General features: G+C 40.0%; 2 protein-coding genes across 5 annotated transcripts in view; one reads left to right on the top strand and one right to left on the bottom strand.

Moving 5' to 3' along the window:
- The window catches only part of LOC109034861 (uncharacterized), a 391518-nt gene that overhangs the window by 265467 nt on the left and 108350 nt on the right, over positions 1–17701 (bottom strand). The gene's annotated exons all lie outside the window — the stretch shown is intronic.
- LOC140224570 (uncharacterized) lies at positions 1198–10580 on the top strand. The gene is made up of 2 exons (XM_072300246.1): positions 1198–2754; positions 4145–10580. Exon 2 carries the CDS (start codon positions 8243–8245, stop codon positions 8627–8629), a length of 387 nt encoding a protein of 128 aa, XP_072156347.1. The 5' UTR covers positions 1198–2754; positions 4145–8242; the 3' UTR covers positions 8630–10580.

Raw genomic sequence — 17701 nt, 5'->3', positions numbered from 1 at the left:
ACGTTTTGGCGGAGTTCTACATTTTGAAATTAAATCACTTTTATAAATTAAAATAGGCCACACCCTGGCCTGAGGGCCCTGAATGTCAACGAGGTAAGTTATAGCGCATATTATATGTGGTAATGTGTTCATTCCTGTTTTGTACAGAGCATTTGGACTACATTTTGCATCCGAGAACTATTATTTCTGGCTTATTTATAAAAGCACGTATCTCCATACGGAAACTGAAGGCGCGGATGTGATTTTTACAAAGAGCTAGAAATAGCAGTTCCATAAGGTAAAACGTGGTCCATTTGACTTTTAGGAGCTATAGACGCCATCTTACATCGAAAATCAAAGGCCATAAAAACAATCAATCTCGACGTCACCATATGGAGTCTCTGACACATCAAATTGGATCCAAACGAAACTGAAAACATTATTTCTTGAGTGATTATTTTTACTTACTTGAAGCGTCGTTTCTTGTCGAAAAAATTTGGTTTTTTTGATAGTTAAAGAGACGTTGATTTGTCATGGCTAAGTTTAAGTTTTTAAAAAAAACCGATGCCAAAACAACATTCCTTTAACTAACAAAAAAACTAACTTTAAGTTAAATCCACACGGATTAAACTAAGAAGAGGAAGAAGAAAAAAATGTTTAACAAGAAACGACGCTTTGAGTCAAAATAATATCTCAGGCAAACATTTTTCAGTGAATGACAGAGACACAACCTCTATCAAAATGTTGCCAATGAGCATAAATCAATTTTCCTTAGCTTGATAAAAGATTTTACGTAAAACAGAGGAGACAACAAGTTCAAGGCAAAGCTTAGCTCTCATTTCGACGGGAAATGGCGCTGTGGAGGTTTTCAAGGGGCGCATTGATTATTTCGTATGCACAATGTGGCTCAAGAGAGGTTTAAAGGGGAAAAAGAATAATGCAAGCGACGCCACCACGGAAGAGGAAACTATGATCGTGCAGTACTTCTGAGACGAATACGGGCTGATTATGACAACTTTATGGGGTAATTAAAATTGCACAGTGCAAGAACCATCTGCGGAGAAGGGAGATGGGAAAACAAGAACCCCCCATTCTGCATCACGAACAATTTGTTTAATGCTTCTCTGACCTTCGACAAATAGATATTTTGTCGCTTGGTGACAGAAGGGCGTAACTGTAATTTGAGATGAGCCCGAAAAAGCATTGAGTTATATCAACAACAGGGTTCATCATCAAGTCTGGTTACGCCTTTATGTCAGAAAGAAGACTATTTTTTTAACCTCCGAGTCCACGAGCGGTACCAACGTGAACACCAATAGCCCGAAACTTAGTTTAGACCTGAAAAATTGTTTGCATCCCTTGGTTTCCTCTCCGAAAGTAGAATTTTTTCATGAATGAAACAACGCGATATTTTATTTTAAAGCCTTTCTCGTGGAGCGATGTGCCTGTCAAGCGATGTGTGTTTACATGTATTACCTACACAAATTGAAGCTTATACTTTATTTTTTAGTTTCCATTTTAAATGTTTTAGTTTTTCATTTGGGGGGGGGGGGGGTCTAAAAGAAGAGAATAAGCTTAAATTTTAAATGCAGTACCCTTGTGAATGCAATGTGCGGATGCTTCGTATTCAATAAAAGTACATGAAAAACCAATCGCAAAATATTTTGTGATTGTTGAGGAAAAATGGAGATGATTTTTACGGATGATTTTTTAGAGCAAATCTGAGTTCCAATATGGACCCAGAGCATCAAAATCCTGGGATACACGTATCGATGGCCAAAGTTCAAACCCGCGTATCCTCTTTGCGATGTTTCAAAATCCCCGCTCCTATCGTATTTTTTTAAAAAAGAAGGAACCCAACTCTACAACCTGAAATTCGCACAGAATATTCCTCGAACATATAGGAGGAAAATCAAGAGAGTTTCCATAAAATTACGTTGCCTGGTTTTTTGAAGAAAAAATAAAGTACAGGAGGAAGTCTACAGCGTCGCAAACGGATATACGTGGTTTCGCACTTTTCCGTCTATATTGAATCTGTTATTTACACTTAAACAGGAAGCCGCGATGATTCTCGATGGGTGGAAAAAGAATCGGCAACGCTGTGCGATGATCATTTTCTAGAAAACGCATTTTCTTTTGTGTGCATGTACCGGTTTAACCTGGGAAACCCAAAAACTAGGGATACTTTTGAACTTTGAACCCACCCTTTTGTCTTTGGGAAAAACAAGGAAAACTTTCGAAATTAGAGGGCTGGGAACTTCTGATGGCTCGGGCAGTCGTAGTTACGTAGCCGTGGGTGTAAGGTAAAGAGTGGTTTGATAAATCCGAAGAGTTCATAATACTCATTGTTAGAATCATCTCGAACTTCCAAATACATGAACATCGTGAAATATCGTTCGCCTTTATTGTCGGGAATTATATTCATCTGCCGCGTGTGAAAAATGTGTAATTGAAGTGAAATACCATCGGTTTTGTTAAGCGTTCGGTATTGCATTTTAATAGTGTGTGTAATAAGGTGTCGAGAATTATATTCACATACCGCGTGTAAAAATGTGTGATTGAAGTGAATAACCATCGGTTTTGTTTCGCGTTCGGTATTGCATTTTAATAGTGTGTTTTTTAATAGTGCGTGTAATAGTGTGTGAATTTATTCGTGAATTAAAACTGTGAAGTGAATAGTTGAGCGAGCTTCCCCTGCGCTAGTTTTCTATTTGCCGAATGTTTGCACCACCTGCGCGGAACTGAAGGACATCCTATGTAAGGACGATGCGTAAGGTGAGAACTAATTTCTGCATTATAGTTTTAAAATTATTTACCTGCTCTCTTGTGGCAATGGCTGCAGTAAGAACTTTAAAAAACACGCTTCCTTTTTAAATTATGAAATTTTCTTAGGAGACCCGTCTTGGATATTTTTTTATTTATTTTTTTAAAAAAATAAGTTAGAAAACTCTATAAGAATCTACTGCAGTTTTCGACCCTTAAATTATTTGAAAAAAAGTTACAACGCTCTTTTGAAAGTGTCTTTTCATAATTTATTTGTTTATATTTTATTCAATTTTATTAAATGTTACAAAACTAAAGAAAAATGCATAAACTTTATTTCATTAAATTTTATTTTTTCCTAAATTGGCCAAGTTGAGACCCGCACATTTATGGTTCACAGATGAGCATCATCGTGGTCAATGCAAATTTCAATTTTTTATGCCTTGGGGGTCGTATATATACATAATTTCGTAACGCGTCTAAAGGAAGAGCTGGGTCAAGGGGTACCTTAGCAAGAGGGCAGTGTTAAGATGTGCTTTACATTTAAAGTAGCAATGGCTCCAATAAATCGGGATGCTACTTGATCGACATCGAATATAGCGTCCATCGAATCACCTTAAGGTGATTCGATGGACGCTATATTTTGGGTCAGAACGGCATGCGATATATCGCATCATTTGATTCCATTTTTTCAGGTACTCGTCATTTTTCTCGAATTTTGAGATCGCAATTCTGTTGTCAGGAGACTAAAGCACTCACTTACCAATTTTAACAAACAAATTCAACGAAATAAAGGCGTGGTTTTTTTAGAGAGAAAATATCGCATTCGAGTGCAGTTTCGATATCAGTATCGAATGCGATGTTTTCTCTCTAAAAAAAACACGCTTTTATTACGTTGAATTTGTTTGTAAAAATTGGTAAGTGCGTGCTTTAGTCTCCTGACAACAGCATTGCGATCTCAAAATCCGAGAAAAAATGATTAGTGGCTGAAAAAATAGAGCCAATCGATGCGATATCGCACGTCGTTCTATGACACTAAATATGGCGTCCATCGAATCACCTTAATACGCAATATACACGAGTATATATCATACATTAATGATTTGAGGGGACTCCTATTATTAACATTTATTGCAGGAAGATCAAGATAAGTTGAAATATGTTGAGTTGCAAATTGCCTAACTTTCTCACTTTCCTATGAAGCTAATTAATCCTTTAAAATCAGCATTCGTTGTTAAAATTATTATGTAACGAATATGGTCCAAATCGCAGTTTTTTGCGTTGAATCGCAATACTTTTTTAATATTTTCGTTGCTTGATGCTACATGGAAGTGGCATTATTATATTTAAAACCATGTTATGCTAGATTCATCTCTCAAGGCGTTAATTCTTTCTTTTGCAGGCAATATTTTGTGGCCTCTCCAACATTTGACAAGGCGGTGCACAAAGGCGGCAAATTTTCACTCTGCATCAGAGGTGTTCCTGACTTTGCAGTTCATCTCTTCTTCACGGTAAGACCTCTCCAATTCTTTTCTGCTGTAGATGTAATTGAGGATTTAGGTGCAAAAACGGCCCTAGTAGTAAAATCGCGGTTCCACAAAACAGCGATCACTGGAATAAAAAACACATTGGATCTAGAGTCCAGACTCTTAAAAACATCGAAAAGAAAAAGTGCTCTTGATTCAATCAGATTTAAGCTCAAATCAAGAACCCGGCCATTTAATTTGAGTGGATTTCCTTTTGATTCAAGCAAATATCCGATTGAATTAAGAGTATTCTTTCTTGTCAATGTTTTCAAGAGTCTGGACTCTAGATCTAATGTGTTTTTTTCCAGTGATTGAATAAATTAATATTTCATTATGGTACCAGTTTGTACATCATTAGGTATAGAATTGGCTGAAGTCAAAATGAAGTTAGACATATCTTCAAGTTTAAGTTGGTACGATTGAAATACAAAACGATATTGCTGGAATTGAGAAATAATAAAAATAGAAAAACGTACTCGGGCTACTTTTGCATAGAATGACTGATTTGAGAAGTATATTTAGTGACTGATACGTGAGCCGTTTTTGCGAAGTATACTTTTACGTGGGATGCAAATAGGGGTTTCTAAGAAAAAGGAAACAAATTTAAAGGAAATGTTGACTTTTTTTTTTAAACAATTATAAAAAAATTAAAACTTTGTCTACGTAATAATGACAATATACAAAATCCGAAAAGTAGTGCATGTAAGATATATGGGCTAAAGTTTGCAGTTGAGTTGATTTAGCTTAAAGGCCTCTGTGTGGATATATTTCGATCAAAATGAACTATCTTCATTGTAACCTGGGCTTTAACACTCACAGTCACTCGAATGAAAGCATGCCGAGGCCCGTGTCACGATGAATATAATTTATTTTGATTTAAATACGTCCACCAATGAACGAGTTTGAGGAAAATTGTATAAATTGTATTTAAAACAAATTTATCCAATTCCTCGCAATGGCGGCAAAAGAAAAAAAAAATAAAATAATTTCAGCATCACACACCAAACAAGGTCACACAAATTGCACTGATGGAAAACTGTGCAGGATGCATACCCTCCAATTTGCAGGGAATTTTCCGAACTTGCGAAGATAAAAATTGAGACGCCAATTGGACTGCATTTTGCAATTTGGAACTATAAATTCTGGCCTAGTTTAAAAACAACGTATTGCACATAAGTGTTTTTTCAGATGAGCCAGAATTTATAGTTCCAAATTGCAAAATGCAGTCCAGTTATGAAGTGAACGCGAACTTGATGAAAATGGATGAAAAGCAATGAACACATGCATTTCAAAAACTGATTATATTGACCTCCTAAATTAGCGTATTGGAGGACAAGTGCGTAAAATGCAATTTTTTCTTTTTCAAGAATACGTGTTTGATTGTTTAAAATTACATTCAGCCCTCCGGCGGAAAGAAAATTCAAACTTGGTTTTTGATGCTAAAGAAACGGATTTTGGAAGTAAAGTTCTCACAGAGTATATTTCCAAATTAGTTTTAGTTAACATCACTAATATTTAAATTTTTCAAAAACTGCACTCATCCAACTTCGCCGTTTCCCACACCAAAGAACGTAACCACATTTCGATGGTGCCAAATTTACTGCGCAAATCGCATTTTTGCCGGGAGAATCTCTAGCATCTCCTTCCGGTAATTTCACTGATCTTGCAGCTGATCTCTTCAAAAACAAAAAATATAGATAAAGAAAAATAGTTAAATTAAATCAAAAATTTAAAAATCGAGAAATTTTGGGGGGAAAATTTCACAGGAACATACTTTTGGAAATGATTTGTTGGAGTCAATTTTGCAACCTTGGAATGGAGTTACGCTCCTATCGTCCGGGAAACGATGACTTGTCCTGAAAGCCCCTTAATTGCCGTTCTTGTTACAAAAATCGTTTGATAGACTAGCCGCTCGGTTGTTGAATCGATATCGAATGACCTTCATCGATAAAAAGTATTGCTATGATATGGTTTTATCGATCAAGGTCGTTCGTTATCGATAGGGTTTTATCGATCAAGGTCGTTCGACATCGATAAGGTTTAATCGATCAAGGTCGTTCAATATCGATAGGGTTTAATCGATCAAGGTCGTTCGATATCGATAGAGTTTAATCGATCAAGGTCGTTCGATATCGATAGGGTTTAATCGATCAAGGTCGTTCGATATCGATTCAACAATCGAGGGTTTAACTAGTCAAACATTGCGCAGTTTGGGTGATCGACAAGGGGTATTTTTCTCTGCCACTACAAGTTTGATAAATTTTGAATTTTACATTCAATAACCGACTAACTGTCTGGAATTTCTGGCTCATGCATGGATTGCCTGTTTTTCTACGACGCTGAATGGCGATCATGAATTTGGTTGCTTTCAGTAACTGCGCGACAACCATTTTCAGGCTAAAAAGGTTCGTAGAGACAAGGCCTATCAAACATATCACCATAAGGAACGAAACTCCATTCCGTGGTTGCCAAATTGACTCAAACAATTAATTTATTTTACAAAAATGTACCTGTGGAATTTTTATCCAAAATTTTCCTGATTTATGAAAGAAATCTGAAGAAAATATCAGTGAAATTTTCAGTTAAAAATGCCCAAGATTCTCTTGGTTGCTATGCGATTTGCGAGGAAAAATTTGGCAACATTGAAATGGAGTTACGTCCCTTCGTGCGTTAAACGAGGAATGAGTACATGTAATTTTTAGACAATTTACAGCAGTAATTGTTGGACGAGTCTTTTCATACATGAGAGGGGCTTTCACAGCGCTTTCTGGCGCTCTGCGACGCCTAACCGCCACGGTACTCTGTCCTCCCACAACCCGTCAGGGAGTTTGCACTCCCTCATTTCATTTAAACCCCCGATCGCCACTCTTTCACTAGGCGTCCTCTTCGTCTCCTCCCAGGAGGAACCCAATCAAGCACCTTCTTCGGCAGCCTCTCCTCCGTCATCCTGTTAACATGACCGTACCAAACAAGCTATTTGGTCATGACGTCGAACACGATTAGTGAAAAAATATCTTTATATTATAATTTTGCATATGGTATACGCGTAGCTGAGTATTTTTCTTCCTGTTCTGATCAAAGTTTTTTAAATTTCCAAACGATTTTTACACCTTCCTCATCAATAATCCTCCTCCTTTCATACGACTTCCTAAGATTGTCTTCATTTTGTTCCTTCCTCTTACTTTTAATCAGTAATGATGGTTGCCTCCTTGTTTAATATATTTTATGACGAAAAATTCTTCGCCCCTCTGACGGAACCGCGTATCTGAATTTCCACGTGAGCCCTGCTTTACATGTAAACCTATGCTGTTTGGGACTCATGTGGGAATCAAGATACGCTTACGTCAGAGGAGCGACGAATTGGAGCGTCTTATCTCCAGCTTTTTCATCGATAAGATTTTTGTTTTAGGGCGAAAATGCTCCTTTGTTGCTTCAACGTTGTTTCTACAAGAATGATGATGAAAAATCGGCCGGCCCGCGAATTTTTCTGTCCTGCGACTTCCGGTGGCGTGGCGTGAATTGCGATGTATCGATTGTTATGCCACTTAAACCTATGGTAAAGCATCGATTATTAAGGTGTTCGCTGCGAACACCCTGTTTATCGACCCTTTTCTATAGGTTTAAATGGCATAACAATCGATATATCGCAATTCACGCCACGTCACTGGTGACTTCGGTCGTGAAATGAGATTCTCGATTCTTGATAAGATGATAAATATTTTTCTGATGCCCATCACTTTGAGACTTTATGAGTTTGCTTCGAATTCCGAATGAATTAACCGGATCACTCCCCTCGTCAGATCTCTGTCTTTGTGACAGTGTGCGGCACTAGAAGTTTATTTCTGGCAACTAGATTTCCTGAGGATCAAATAGACTATATTTTGCATTAAGGAACTCCTATCCTGGCTCATCCGTGAAAGCACCTATTTGTGTAGGGAGCATTAACGCTAAAGAAGAGGAAGAAAAATGAGAGGATGAAGAAGAGAATAAAGAATAGAAAGAAGAGGGAAAAGGAGAGGGAAAGCGAGATAGAAACTGAGAAGGAAAGCGAGAAGGAAAGCGAGAAAGAAAGCGAGAAGGAAAGCGAGAAGGAAAGCGAGAAGAAAAGCGAGAAGAAAAGCGAGAGGAAAAGCGAGAAGAAAAGCGAGAAGAAAAGCGAGAGGAAAAGCGAGAGAAAAAGTGAGAAGAAAAGCGAGAGGAAAAGCGAGAAGAAAAGCGAGAGGAAAAGCGAGAAGAAAAGCGAGAGGAAAAGCGAGAGGAAAAGCGAGAAGAGGGAGAAAAGGGTCTGGTGCCGGAGCCTCCTCGTGGTGGACCTGGGGCGGGTCTCTGACCCGTGCCAAACGCCGGCAACCCTGTTGTGATTCAGCACCCTCCCTCGCCTCTGGTTGTTGGCCCATATCTCTTCACACATCGTAACGAGCTATTTAGGATCAAGCGCATCCTTGGTACGTTATTACCTTGGTTGTTGCCCATATCCCTAATACGCTCGGGCATGGATCAACCGCTTCCTCGGTGCCCTGCTTCGGCAGGGCTGTTCACACCTTGGATGTTAGGCCATATCCATTGCAGCCTTGGATCAAGCGGAACCTTGGTACGTTATTACCCTGGTTGTTAGCCCATATCCCTGGCTTACGGAAGAGATCAAGCGGAACCTTAGGAACATGAGGGGAAAGATGATCTTCAGGGGACCTGTTGTGATTCAGCACCCTCCCTCGCCTCTGGTTGTTAGCCCATATCTCTTCACACATCGTAACGAGCTATTTAGGATCAAGCGCATCCTTGGTACGTTATTACCTTGGTTGTTGCCCATATCCCTGATACGCTCGGGCATGGATCAGCCGCTTCCTCGGTGCCCTGCTTCGGCAGGGCTGTTCACACCTTGGATGTTAGGCCATATCCATTGCAGCCTTGGATCAAGCGGAACCTTGGTACGTTATTACCCTGGTTGTTAGCCCATATCCCTGGCTTACGGAAGAGATCAAGCGGAACCTTAGGAACATGAGGGGAAAGATGATCTTCAGAAGACCACTGATAGTAGTTAGGCCATATCCTTGAACCGCGAGGTGCAAGGATCAACCGGTACACAGTGGTCTGAAAATCCCGATCTGTGACCGACTTTGCGCGATTCGTCAGTGACCAATTGCAGGGGTGACCGATCGAAGCCTGGTAATCCTGTACTGGTCAACCTCCGGTATCTGCCGATGCTTGCGCATTAAGTCTAAAGCCGTCATCCCCCCCGGGACACTTTAGACCAGGCAAAGTCGGAACCGGAGGGTCGGACACCTCTCAAACGGGCTGGTGGTTGAGGCGATGTTGCAGATTGAAGTAGGTTTTGATGCAGGACGAGCCGAATACTTCACGAGAGTCCCGGGGTCTCGTGGCTCAGGGTATTCTGTTCTCCTGGGCCGAACAAGCCGGACAAAGTTTCAGCAATCTCTATCTCTGTAGAGAGTATCCAGCTACGAGTTTGTTGTCTCACTGCTGGATCGCACGGTGGTAGAGGAGTTCCCTGCATTCGGTCATTGGCGAATTGTTCACTGTTGTGAGTGAGGGTGCGCCCAGATCGCCGACCCAACTCTTCATGGCATGAGATCTTGAAGAGGTCACTGGTTATCCTTACTAAATCTCACTCGACTAAACCTCTGATCTCGTAGGAACTGAGTAGATCCGTTGTGCTTCGTTCGCGCGGGAGTCCGTGTGAAAAAAGCAGAACGGAGAAGAGATCTTAAGGAGGAAACTGGTCGGTCCGGACCGGCTATAGGGCATCCGATCTCGAGTGAAACAAAGGCATGAGCCCCATGCCTTTGTCTTTTAAAATTTCTTCTCAATTTCTTCAAAATTTCTTCAAAATTTTGAATTTCAAATTAACGTAATGCCATGGGAGTTGTAAGTTGGACGGTGGAAGCGTTGCCGTCTGATGTCGGTTCCTCCTCGTGGTGGACGGTGGAAACGAGGGTTTTACCCTCGGCTAAACGCCGACAAAAATAGTAATACACAGAGGTTGATACATTTTCATCTCAGGATGTCTTGTTGAATCCCTCCGCTTTAAATGTCTCAATTTTCTTCGACCTCAGTGTTTCGAATTTCCTCGATTTTTTCAGAATCTCTGATATTTTTTAATTGCTTTTCTGATTTAAGACTTAAAATTGGACTACATTTTGCTGAGATAACTTTCCCTTCTGGCTCAGGAATAAAAGTGTCTGTAAAGGAAAAGTGATAAAATGCACGTTGTTTCTAAAAGAAAAGCATTGAATTTAGTTCAAGGTACTCACTTCACGGTAAAAAGTTCACATTTTAAAAGATATATAGATTTCCTCTCTTTAAATAAACATACCTGAAACAAAACGGAAAAGTAAAATTAGAAACTTTGATAGAAATAGAGTTTTGCTGTACTTCACTGATGGTAAAAACAATTTCATACAATTCTGGGAGCAAAAACGATTATGAGAAGACAATCTTACAATATTAAGCTAAAATTTTTGAAAAACTTCGTGTGAGGGAGTCTCATGCAGGCAACTCTCACCCCCTCCTACTTTTGAATTTCGCATAAAGTTATAAAACACATCTTTTTACAGGACAAATGTCCCCCTTCAAATTTACAGTTCAGAATGAAGAAGTTCTTAAGTCCACTTAGGCCATTACGACATATCAGGAAGAATGAACATCGTCTTTCAGTTGGAAACTATGTTTTTTGCGAATCCGTGAAAGCACCGTTTATAGCATAATCAAGAACTATAATGTTTGGCTCAGTTTAGAAACAACGCATGTACTATTAGTTGGACTCCATTTTGCAATTTGGAACTATAGATTCTAGCCCGGTTTGAAAACAACGTATGTGGCATTAGTTTCTCTATGCACATAAGTGTTTTTCCAGAAGAGCCAGAATTTATAGTTCCAAATTGCAAAATGCAGTCCAGTTTTTCTATACATATACGTGTTTTTTACGGACGAGTCAAAACTTGCTTGAACCGTGGAGACTGTCTCTAGAGCCGAGAGTTCGCTTCAATGGACTACATTTTGCGATTAGGAGCCACAATTTCCGTAAAAACGCTCATGGGCACAGGAAAACTAATGGTGCACACGTCATTTCTGAACTGAGCCAGATATTGTAAGTTCCAAATTGAAAAATGCAGCCCAAATGAACCGAGTAGTACGACCACAATAGAATACCGTACTTACGGTTAATATGCTTGAACTTTTTTTCCAGCGCCGTTGAAAGAACTTAGGTGACAATACTGCCGTGCTGAGAAAAAACGCCGTATAAGCATTCGAATGTTGCTAAATTTCTTCTCCGAAATACGTATTTTGGAAGTAAGTTATAATTGAATCTGTGAGTTCGAAAACACACCAACTTGGGTTTTTTCGATCTTCACTTTTTACGGTTTAGTAACACTTATGGATAGAAGCATCTGCACGCAAAAGGAAATTTCGAAATTGCGATCCGAAGTGCTCGAAACAGCGACGGGAAAAGGGAAGAATCGAACTATTTCATTGGAAATGCCAAGTTTTGGCCATTTCAAGGGAAACTGGTGACCATCCGATTTGGTGGTTTAATTTTTTCGGCTCAGTATACCTTGTACCCGCGAGTTATATAAATATTCAAGCGTTATTCAGGTCGAAAAATATAAAGTTTTCAGGGGAGACTATGAAAAATCAGTATCTAAAAGTCGGTGAGAATGAAAACACACCAACTCGGAAATTTTTAAACGCTTAAGTCTCTAAGTATTTGTCCTCTGGCACCAAAAAGGTTTTTCTTAAACTAACTTCTTCGCCCGCTGCGCAGTTTTAGGTGTTTCCTGAACAATTTTTTTCTGAGTTGGTGTGTTTTCGAACTCACTGATTCAATTATGATCTAAGTACGAACAAAGTTCTCTGAAAAATCAGAAGGAAAATATTCAAGGATTCTCCAATTAATTCGCGTTTCGTTGAAGGAGATTTGGCATCGCCTGTAGGCTCATACGGTGTTCTTCATCAGCACGGTAGAGTATACCGTGTAGATAACCTGGAGATGATGCTCTTATGAAGCCGCGATAACAATGAACTCGATCCGTTATCATTCCAGATTCCAAAAGTGCGAAGGCGCAAAATCGCCAAATTTCTACAAGACAAAATTTTTCTTTCAGATGATATCTGCGCTTTTAAAAACGGCAAGCGGCAGCAACGGACGGTGGCAAGGTAAGGCCGCAGTTTCACCGGCAGCCAGTGACGCAGAATTAACCGCGCGGCAAAGTTGGACGATGCTTCTAAACTAGAGTACCTGTATAGCGAGAGTATAGACAGATGTGAAACTCTGAAAATCCATCAGGCCTTCACCGATGCCTCCGCGAATAAAGTTAGGGCCCAGAAATGCAGCCAACCTATGAATTTCAATTATCCAGAACGATTTATTAATACAATTGTTACGAATCATCGTTCATAAAGCACTTATTTGACTTAATTTTTGCATAAATTTACTCATTTTTGTGGAGGAACGCTCATTTAGGTGCTTTCTTAGCCATCTTCGTTAGAATTGGAATCTACAGACTGGCAGTGAAGTTTAGTGCGTCAGAAGTTGGTTAGAAGGGTGGCTGCAATTTTGGGCCCTAAGCCCTCCATGAAGCGATCTGTCCATACTCTCGCTATACAGGTACTCTATTCTAAACCTGTTTGTTAAACATCGATGGCAACAGCACTATATACGGTTTCAGGACATTCCGTCAACGATTTTTTGTCCACGCACCTGTTTTGTCCAGTAGTTTACATCCATGCGTAAAATAAGCAACAGTGACTTGGTTCAAGCAATATATTATATTAAAGTCCGATTTTAAAATTATTTCGACAATATCGAAACAAGAAAAATGAAAGAGAAGGAGGTGTTGTTATGGTACTCATTTGTTAAATGAAATCTTACTTTCTACTTGTGATTCATCCTAGTAAAACGTAGGAAACATTTGTAAAACATTTTCAAGCGATGGCATCGATATTAATCTCCATGAGTCGTGTATTGAAAGGAACTTTACAAAAATTAATAAAAGAGGGGAAAAAACCAAAAAGCACGCAATCTCTGGTTTTAACCCATTTGTACATCGATCTGTTAGAATCAAATACGTCCAATTTTGAGTGTGTGGTTGCGCTGCAGCACAGTAAAAGCACAAGATATGAAAGAAAAAATTAAAGGGCTTTGAAAATCATTAAATTTGACACGGAATCACCTTAATATTTACAGAATATACAATATATTTTCCTTCAATACATATTTTTTTCATCAATTTAAATGAGAATAGTCCATGCAGAGTGTGCAAGCATTTCAAAATCATGAGTTGAAAACGCTGACTCTGCGAGTTTAAATATTAGAGCCAAACAGAGCGGAGCAGCGTGCAGTCAGCGCGAGAAGCTCACTGGCGCCCACAAACCTAAAGGGATACTTCACGCATTGCGCAATGTTTGAAGTATCTACTTAGGTTTGTAGGCGCCAATGCGCGTCTCGCGCTGGCCGCCCGCTCGCCGTGCCGCGGCATGACACCTCAAGCAACTATTTCACAACAGAGGTGTTGCAAAGTATCATTCGAAATTGGAGGCGCCCCAACATATTAAGAATGACGGGCATCCTGTAAGAATACGCAGCGTTCTCCGCAAAATAAATCAAGATGCTACGGCACAAAAAGAGAGCGGTAGTCGTAAAACTCATCAAGTCCTAGCATCCGTATTTAATAAAGTTTAGCATAACTTTCAAATTTCATTAGAGAAAAAAGTGACTCGATTTAGGCAGAAAAATTCCTGAGTATGCCGTCAAGAATATTTTATTTTGAGTCTCAATAATAATTGGTACGTGGACCAAAACTCCCCTGCCGAAAAAAACTCCAGTGCCGCGTGGACGTAAACTACTGGAAAAACAGGTGCGCTGACAAAAAATCCTTCACAAAATGTCTTATAACCCTAAATACAGTGAGAGCAGTGGCGATTTATCAATTTGGGAACACTGTTTTTCTTCCGTTTAAATCCATTGCAAATATCGTTATTAGGTGAGGCATTGATCGATTGTTTTTCTTCCATTTAAATCCATTGCAAATATCGATATTAGCTGAGGCATAGATCGATTTTTATCTTCCATTTAAATCCATTGCAAATATCGATATTAGGTGAGGCATTGATCGATTGTTTTTCTTCCATTTAAATCCATTGCAAATATCGATATTAGGTGAGACATAGATCGATTGTTCCCCAGCATTTAGGCAGAGGACATTAGGCCCATTAGGACATTAAACATCACCCCACCCATTCCAAAGGGTTCCATCGAAGCAAAGAAAATTGAATTTTGAATTTAATAACGCTGCAGCCGCTTTCGGTCCCGGAGTGGCGAGGCGTGAATGATCAATTCATTGATATTTCCCCATTTGCAGCTATGGTAAAGAATCGATTATTAAGGTGTTTGTTCATTGCAAACACCCTGTTTATCGATCCTTTTCCATAGGTTTAAATGGCAGATGAATCGATATATCGCAAAGCACTCCACGCAACTGGTGCCGCGAATCTACAGCGCGGATAACTTGGCGTCGCAAACCGCCTGTGGAACCACGGCTCGATGCTGGGAGGGATAGGTCATCCGGGCTCATTGTCAGTGGCGAGGCGTGTATGATCAATCGATATTTCCCCCATTTGAAGCTACGGCAAAGAATCGATTATGAGCCTGTTCATCGATCCTTTTTCATGAGTTTCAATGGCAGATCGATCGATGAAACGCGAGCCTGAACAATTGAGGGAATCGAGCGAAATCATTGCACTCAGTTCAAGGTGTACCTGTTGTCAGCGACTGTCAGTCTCCAGCGAGCTCATTTAGCCGCGATATACATATCATTATTGCTACGGCTCCGCGAGAACTAAATCCATCCGTGTTCAAACCTCACGAGCCCATTCTCCGATGAGCCCTAAGCTCGGTAAGAGCGCATTCGTCTCAAGTCTCACTCGATACGGGACTTGATCGGTTTTTGAAATCGGCTGATTCACCTGTCCCTGCTGCAAGCTCCCAACTTCGCTCCACTTGGCCGCCGACGCGTTCCGCCGTGCTAAGCGAGAACGACGTATGAGCCTCCAGGCGTTGCCAAATCTCCCTTAACGAATCGCGCATATTCGGGTTAATTTGTTACTATATTTCTTCCGATTTTTTAGAGAAATTTTCTTCGTAATTTGATCTAAAGTGCCTGAACATTTCAAGAAAAAATATGCATACTCTACTCCACAAGTGCATTTTTTCTGAGAGGAAATTTGGCAATATTGGAATGGACATACGGCCTTTTTCCTGAGCATGGCGGTGTTGCGTTCCATCCGCACCGCACGGCCCTCCGTCAGGGGCATCCGGCACGTACGATGCCGCCGCCGCCGCCGCTAACGCAGGGATTTTAATTGGACGCCGCCGCCGCCGTAACGTCGGATACGCACTTACTGTGGATTAGTCATCAAGTCGCCCCGGTTACCCGTACTGCCGTCTCACCCAAAAGAGCAGTAAGTCCAAAATGGACCGCATTGTGCAATTAGGATCTACAATTTCTGGCTCATCGATAAAAACACTTACGGGCATAGGGAAACCAATGGTACACACGTCAGTTATAAACCGAGCCAAAAATCGAGTTCCTTATGGCAAAATGTAGTCCAAACGAACCTTTGCACGAGATGCTAATTGGACTGCATTTTGCAATTTGGAACTATAAATTCTAGCCCGGTTTAAAAACAACGTAAGTGCCATTCGTTTCCCTATGCACATACGTGTTTTTCTAGAAGAGCCAGAATTTATAGTTCCAAATTGCAAAATGCAGTCCAATTGTAAGTCAAGAATGGACCACTAGACAAGGCACGAATGTCAGCATTCTGATTCCGGGGCGTTACTTGACGATTTCCTTGAGGGGGAGGCAAGACTTCGGACAGCGTTGCCATATTGCCGATGTATGTTGAATGATTCCTTGTAGTATATAATAAAAATTTCAAAAAAGGTAGAAGTTCCGATGATGACTCGCATTGAAGCAACTATTCGAGCTCCTGCGCTACGCTGATGGCATAAACGAAAAATTGCAGGCGTTTTGAGAAGGGACCGTTTTTCGGTTGTTGTTGGCTTGCTCATAGCGTTCCACTAGTACTTGTAAGCTGAGAATGAGATGAGAGGTTCGGTGATTATTAGTTAGAGAGAAGAAGAGATAGATTAATATAGTTAATAATATTTAAGTGCTGCACTAATAAAACAGCACTTAAATATATGTACATTAAATTGATAGATCTAAAGAAAATATTTAACAATCATTAGTAAGAGAGAAGACGAGATGGAAAACTATATATAGTAATCATTAGTATGAGAGAAGACGAGATAGAATGATATATATTGAGATACATATCGTCATTAGTTTTCATCACTGGCGATGGTTTGTAACTCGCCCATTCGTGGCCATCCACGGGAAAAAGGGACTGGGTTTCGCGGAAGCGGAGGAAGTTCTCTTGCAGCCCTTTTTATCGAATTGGGGTAAGAATCCGAATTTTGAGAGTTCGACAAAAAACTTCTAATGGTGCCTTGGAAAAAATTTGCAAGAGACTCATTCCGCATTATTGCTACAGGAAGAGGCTTACAGTTGACCGACAACCTATACGAGCCAGTGACTACAAACAAAAATTCTCCAACTTTTCCTTCAGCTTTGGTGATTCCAAGTATTTACCGATTAAATTTTATACAATCATACGCAGCCTGCCTGATGCTCTACAGCGTGATGTGCTTCTGGGAGATACTTTAGGAACACGTTTCAGAAGCCAGAAATTCTTCACTGATCGAATGTTTGATAAATGGACCACTAGACAAGGTACGAATTTAAGCAATCTGATAAATGTTTTTTAACCAAAACTTCACGTAGAACACGATTCACACAACGAAAATTACTGAAGCCAACTCCCACGAAGATATTAACGTTTTTATTCCACATTGGTTACGAGGAATTTGAACTGCCCGCTCACAAGAAACTCAAAGCTCGTGAGTCAAATCGCGCACTACAACGGTTTCAGCAAGCTTTTCAATCGAGCGATGTTCATTTCCCACCATGTGTTGTTCAAACTATAAGTAATTTGCTATAGCTGAGCCAAAGCGTCAAGATTGAGTTTGCCAGATTTTTATATCGCAGAGACTGTCATGATAATATAACGTTTAGCGCACGATGTGAATCACGTAGAGCATTGAGTTTTCATGAGCGGGTGGTTTGAATTCACGCATCAAGAATCATTAAGTATCTTCGTAAAGAGTTGATTTCGGTAATTTTCGTTGTGCGCATCGTGAAATTTTAATTACGAGACACGTTTCAGGATGCTGAAATTCGTACCTTGTCTAGTGGTCCATTGTTCTTAAAAGCTGTAAAAATTACCTAAAACATGTCTAGTTGATTTTAAGGAGAAGTTTGGGTTCCTAAAATGTCGAGATGTTGCAATGC

The sequence above is a fragment of the Bemisia tabaci genome, chromosome 5 (assembly GCF_918797505.1).
Source record: "Bemisia tabaci chromosome 5, PGI_BMITA_v3".
Classification (NCBI taxonomy): Eukaryota; Metazoa; Arthropoda; class Insecta; order Hemiptera; family Aleyrodidae; genus Bemisia; species Bemisia tabaci.
Note: the sequence above shows the minus strand (reverse complement) of the source record. Positions and strands in the feature narration are given on the sequence as shown.

What these genes read in the sequence shown, in the direction of transcription:
- LOC140224570 (XM_072300246.1), top strand. Translation starts at nt 8,243, where the DNA reads ATGAAGAAGAGAATAAAGAATAGAAAGAAGAGGGAAAAGGAGAGGGAA.